The following is a 6,406-nucleotide window of genomic DNA, read 5'->3' as shown; positions in this document are numbered from 1 at the left end:
GCAATTCTTCGATTGGATGGAATGGTGTAAATAGTAAAATATTGTTCAGCTTAGAATAGTCAATTGAGTGGAACTAATCTGTCGAATGACGGAAGATGAACTTTCGCCTATTTAGGCGAGTGATGGAACGAAGGGTGTGTTGGTTGGTGGTAGACGAATTGAAGGAGTGATGTTTGCGAGGTGTAGTATGAAATAGATTATATTTTACTACGAAATACTATTAAATACGATACAATTTGCACAAGTTATTTATTTATTTATTGAATGGAATGTACCTAACCTTGCTACAACACTTATAGGTAGTGTACCTAATCGTAGAGTAGTGTAGTTTTTAGTAAGTCCGGTTCGTTCCACAGGGAGCTAGCTGAGTTTAACGCTATATATATATATATATATATATATATATATATATATATATATATATATATATATATATATATATATATATATATATATATAGGGGCAGAATCAATGGGGAAGTAACTAATCGGGGGGAAGCGGGGGGAAACAAAAAAAAAATTTCGTTTTTTTTGAAAAAATTTTTTCCGGCATCAAGATCACACGAAAATATGAACATTTAGAAGAGACACTTCGTGATGAATGTTATTATTTAGGCGGGAAAACGATCGACAAAAATAACATTCAAGATAATATTGTTCGTGAAGAATATGAACGTTTTTTTTTTCCATGTTTTGTGAAGTAAAATTTAGCCCAATTTAGAGTTTAGGGTTTAGGGTTTAGGGTTTGGTGTTTTGGGTTTATTCCATAAACCCAAAACACCAAACCCTAAACCCTAAACCCTAAACTCTAAACCGTTCGTGTTAAAAACTCAATCTAAATCCTAAATCTAAACCCTAAATCTAAACGCCAAACCCTAAATTTCTAAACCCTAATATCTAAACCCTATAAACCCTAATATCTAAACCCTAATAGCTAAAACCTCAAAATACGCTCAAAAAACACGATAATTGTTATATATTACTTCTTCGAGCGTTTTCCCGCCAAAATAAAAACATTTATCACAAAGTGTCTCTACTAAATGTTCATATTTTCATCTCATCTATAATGTTCGTGAACAAAGTTTTTTAAAAAAATGAAAAAAAAAAGTTTTTGCTTCCCCCCGAATGGTTACTTCCCTCTTGATCCTACCACTATATATATATATATATATATATATATATATATATATATATATATATATATATATATATATATATATATATATATATATATATAAAGTAGTATTATTATTATTATAAAGGGGGGTTTTTACCGTTTAGTGACCGGTTTGTCAATTTTATGTCTTAAATCACAATTAAAACCTAATGTAAAATATTAATATAAATATAACTTAATTTAAAGCGTAAAGTAAATGACGATAAATAAAAATGCGATAAAATAAAAGTACGATAATTAAAAGTGCAATAAAATAAAAGTACGATAAATAAAATGGCGATAAATAAAAGTGCGATGAGATATAAAATAAAGGAATTATGCTTATTTAAACTTCCGTAATCATGATTTTTGACGTGTTGATTTTAATTTATTTCCATGGGTTAATTGTCCTTTGTCCTGGATTATTCGATATGTCCATCTGGTTTTGTCCATAATAGTCCATCGGACATAATTATAAAGTGCGAGAGTCTTCGCCAATTTAACCTTATACCCGAAGTCAAATATTCCAACTAATTGGGGACTTAAACTGTAACAAAGTCTTAATACTTTGTTTAATGAATACACCAGGTTATCGACTGCGTGTAATCCAAGGTTTTAATACTTTGTTAACAATTACACCAATTACCCTTGAATGTAATCCACCCCTGTTTTAATGAGTCCAGTGACTATTAATCCATCCCCGTGTCCGGTCAAATGAATAGTTATTAGTATTTATAGATATCCCGCCCACCGTACCCAGTCAAGCGTATGTGGTTATATATAAACACGTCAAATTATAAATCTCTATATTAAATTAACGAGATATCATTTAATTAATATAAAGCCCATTAATAGCCCATAGTCCAATTTCCACAAGTGTCGGTCTTTTGTCCAAACCCCAATTATGGTCCAAAGCCCAATAACCCCGTCTTAATATTTAGTCCAACATCACGATTACTTCGGCTTAAATAAGCATAATAATAACTTAGCTACGAGACATTAATTTAAAAAGGTTGAACATAACTTACAATGAGTATTAATCGCGTAGTGTTACATGGACAGAATTTCGACTTACAAACTTAAAACATTCGCCACTATAACCTTATTATTATTAACTTAATATTAAAATTATAATTATAAAATATAAATATATATATTTCGTATGTGATCAGAGAAAGGAAAAGAAAAAGGTGTAATGAAATCGTCCGAATGCGTTGGCTTTTATTGGCTCATTTTGCACTGTGTAGCTCCGCAATCACGGTAGTTTTGTTCCTCACAGCTCTGCAGTCGCGGAGCTTTGGATTCCAGCTCACCATAGTAAATTAAACGTGGGCTGCTGATAAATATAATATATAATAATATATATAATTAATTATATATTATATTATATTCTTGTGCATAGTTGACTTGTAATTTCAGCTCCGTTGAGTCGCACGTTGATAGTTGGTTCATGTCTCAGTTTCGAATTTTCGAACGCCTTTTTGTATAATTTAATATCTTGTACTTTGCTTTTTGCGGCTTGTACTCTTGTGATTTTGAAACGTTTCTCATCAATAAATTGAACCACTTGGATTGTACTTTGTACTTTTTAGCTTTTTGGTCGTTTGCGTCTTCAAATCGTCGAATCTGTCTTTTGTCTTCACCTTTTATTATTTAAACGAATATTACTTGGAAATAGAACAATTGCAACTAAAAGCTTGTCTTTCTGGAAGGATAATGCTATGAAATATATGTTCGTTTTTAGCATTATCAAATATTCTCACACTTGAGCGTTGCTTGTCCTCAAACAATACAGAAGTTGAAATAAACTTTACTAGAATCACTTCTTTATTCTTCATACTTTGTACATCAGTGATTTTGATACAACGATATGAACAATGGTAGTAACGTTGTGGTTTACAGTCCCACATGACTATGAAAATTTAGATCCTTAAGGAAATTGGATCTTTATGAAAACATTAGATCTTTTGAAAATTCAATCTAGCTTTTACCCTAGATAAGTTTTCCGAAATAACCCTTCACCGGTGTTCGCAAAATGTTTTTGTAGGTTTTGTGGGTTTCAGATTTGAAAATTTTAGCTCAAAACTTATGGTTTTGTGTCACCCACTTGCTAACTTTGTATTAGGAAAGCAACACATCCAGTATACTTGCTCTGTATATTACCTTTCGGCAAACTACCGTCTGGTTGTAAAGGAAAGCGTTGAACAAGCAACTGTTAAGGCAATGTCTAATGACATGCTTTTGATTATGGTCCATATCGTGTCGGATGCAATTACTATCCTTTGTAGGAGCAATAGTAAAGATCACCCTATAATTTTTAGGTCTGGCACAAGGTCCTGTCTTCGACCATGCTATGCAACCACCGTTCTTACGGTTGACACCCGATTTGGTTCAGGTGACCTAATGAATTTCAGGTGAATTCCTAGGATTTTACATTCAATGATAATGAACGCATTGAAAATGGATTTTCAGAAAACAAATCGGTTTGTAATTTGATCAAAATATTTTCTCGTTCAAGCTCGAGTTTAGATATCATCGAATTCCATGAGTTTGTAATTCTCAATCTTTAAAAGTCAATCTCAAGAATTGAGTAATATCAGGCTTAAAAGCTGATTTTTAATCTTTAAGGAGATTATCCTTTCTGGGGATCTAATTCATTAGCCTTATAAGCTAATTTGCATGGTGCCCTCCCCATTTTACGAGACAGATCCTCTCATGGTTAGGATAAGTCTGACCACTTGGCGACCCTGTTTGATGCTGAGGTCTGTGGATTTCCCACTCGTTATTTTTCATCCAAACTAAACCATTTTGAACTTACGAGCACATAAAGTAGCCCCGAGAGTCACTTTAACACTTTTACCCAAATTGACATCAAATTTAGTTAACGACCCAAACTTTTATGCAATATACCCAGCTGACCCAAAATCACTCCACAACTCTAAAATGACTTTATAAACCTGTTGACAACTTCAAAATTTCAAAAATAATGTAAACGGGTCGGAGTGGACAATTGTGACTCTGATGGATCATAATTTCCCACCTTAACCAAAATATGCTCAAAACCCATTTTAAAATATCAAAAGCTGCAAATATACTTAACACAACATGGTAGACGCGTACAAACCAACAGATACCCAATTTGACATCAAATAGTCCAAAAGGGGCAAAGGGTATAAATGGACAATTAATACACCTTTAGTAAACAACACAAAAATGACTGCTATTTCATTCCAAAACCAACGGTTCGACACTTTAAACTAACAAGCACGTAATTACATAACCAAAATAGTCAAACTAAACCACACGACTATTATACAATCAATATATGGCTAGATAGATAACAATAATAAAGTTAAACTAAACCACACGACCACACATCCAGTGGTGAATTTAGGAATGACAGTCAGTGGTGTCACTAGTTAAAAATTCAAAAAAAAAATCTACTAGATAACCTGTGGTGGATCCCAAAATTTGATTTGGTTGTGTGTGTGTGGGGGTGGGTGGGTTGGGGGGCGAAATTTTTGCTAAAATGTTTGAATTGTAAAAAAGATGTCGGAATTTTATGTTGTCAGAGTCGTCTCATTAATTGTGATTAAATATATGAATAATGACTTATTATATTAGTAATGCAAAATTTTGGCTTTTTTAAAACTTGGGTCTATTCACATAAGTTAGAGCAGTTTACTTTTATTTTGTATTAATAGTTGTTTATGTGCCTCTGTTTGAGAACGGGTCTCTGTTTCCATGTCTCTTACAACCATGTTGCCTTTCAGATTATGTGACAGATTAAGTGGTAAAGAAACAACAATTTTACTTATTAAATTAATACTTCGTAATTATATAAGTATATTATTAATTGGAAGGTAAACAAACACAAAATATGACTTAGACAAAAATAAATTCGTGAAAGCTTAAATATACACAATACTAGAAGCAATGCCCGTGCGATGCACGAATATTTTTACGGTTACGGTTGAAACTTTTAAAACGGATAATCATGTTCCACTTAGTTTACAATTTAATAGTAACATTATATCAGCAACACAGAGCCATTCTAAGGATATAAAAAGCTAAACGCAATTTTCCTAAGCATAAGAAAGGTAACATAAAATAATAGTATGCATACCGTTATAAAATGTGGTTCAGTTGAAGAAAGTTTCCTTGTAGACTACATTTCTTGTGTGATCCTTTAAACGCTCATCACTGTCATTGACCATGACTATTTTCAGACCATCGGGGTTGGTGACTCTTGAAAGGGCTACGTACAGTTGACCGTGACTGAATACATGATACAAATATATATATGAGAAACAGTTAAAATTCACCTAACCTACCCATGAACTGGTAAATCAAACATGAGAGTACCTAGCTATGTAATTAGGTTGTGTAATTAACACCAAAGCAAATATCCAGTTAAAAAAGACGTAATGCATACAGGGAATTTCAGGTGGAACATTTTTTACATGAGAAGGCAAAATGGCCTGACTAACATGCAATTCACCAAATTCAAATATAATTCATATAATAATTTGGCTAGTGACAATGCAAAGATTAAAAGAAATTCTTACTGAAACATAAATTAAAATCAATGAACTAATTACATCAAGGAAAACTTAAATGTAAGATCAATTAAAAGCAATTATCCAGTAAATCTACCTGCTCATCAGAGGCGATGAAATCTGTGCTCAAAAACTTCCCATAAGCGGTATAAGTATCCCAGCTTCGATAAATCATCACCTTCACCTCGGCTTCCTTTCCTAGTTCAAGCTCATGAAGGAACACATATGTTTTTCTCTCAACATCAGATGTACATGTTTGGTTACCTTCTGCCATTGCAATTGAGTATGCTTCTTTGGTTGATATGCATAATAATACTGGCAGCCATTGCAATTTATACCCATCGTTGAATGATGGTGATATGGAAGGTCAACCACCGCTTCAACTGTTCGAATGATTTCCAATCTTAACTGCAAAATTAAGTTCCGTTTCTTTCTTGAACCCTAATTTAGTTTGAGTTCAAGTGGAAGGTTGATAGAAAGGGAGATAAGGAGATATTAGGGTTAACTGATTTCACCTTGGACGGTGTTCATCTTGTAACCGATGGTAAGAACAGAGATAAGAATTTGAAGCGGTGGAGGTACAATACAGACTATACCATGATATACAGTTATACACAATATAGAATTTATATTATGTGAATATATAAAAATTCGACTTGTTTATAAGCCAAAAACCTGGGAAAAATTAGGGA

General features: G+C 32.8%; 1 protein-coding gene across 1 annotated transcript; it reads right to left on the bottom strand.

The window, feature by feature from the left end:
- Positions 1-5,297: 5,297 nt before the first annotated feature.
- Positions 5,298-5,988, bottom strand: LOC139848623 (uncharacterized). Its single transcript, XM_071838344.1, has 3 exons — positions 5,812-5,988; positions 5,521-5,636; positions 5,298-5,433 (listed from the first exon to the last, which is right to left on the bottom strand). The coding sequence occupies exons 1-3, from the start codon at positions 5,986-5,988 to the stop codon at positions 5,298-5,300; spliced, it is 429 nt and encodes a 142-aa protein (XP_071694445.1).
- Positions 5,989-6,406: the final 418 nt, after the last annotated feature.

Source organism: Rutidosis leptorrhynchoides, chromosome 5 (genome assembly GCF_046630445.1).
Source record: "Rutidosis leptorrhynchoides isolate AG116_Rl617_1_P2 chromosome 5, CSIRO_AGI_Rlap_v1, whole genome shotgun sequence".
In the NCBI taxonomy this organism is placed as follows: domain Eukaryota; kingdom Viridiplantae; phylum Streptophyta; class Magnoliopsida; order Asterales; family Asteraceae; genus Rutidosis; species Rutidosis leptorrhynchoides.
This window is presented reverse-complemented; position numbering and strand designations above follow the sequence as displayed.

Coding starts and splice junctions, on each gene's coding strand:
- LOC139848623 (XM_071838344.1), bottom strand. CDS start 5,988: ATGGCAGAAGGTAACCAAACATGTACATCTGATGTTGAGAGAAAAACA. Junction 5,637..5,811: donor TCATCGCCTCTGATGAGCAG/GTAGATTTACTG, acceptor CATGTTAGTCAG/GCCATTTTGCCTTCTCATGT. Junction 5,434..5,520: donor CAACCTAATTACATAGCTAG/GTACTCTCATGT, acceptor TCATGTATTCAG/TCACGGTCAACTGTACGTAG.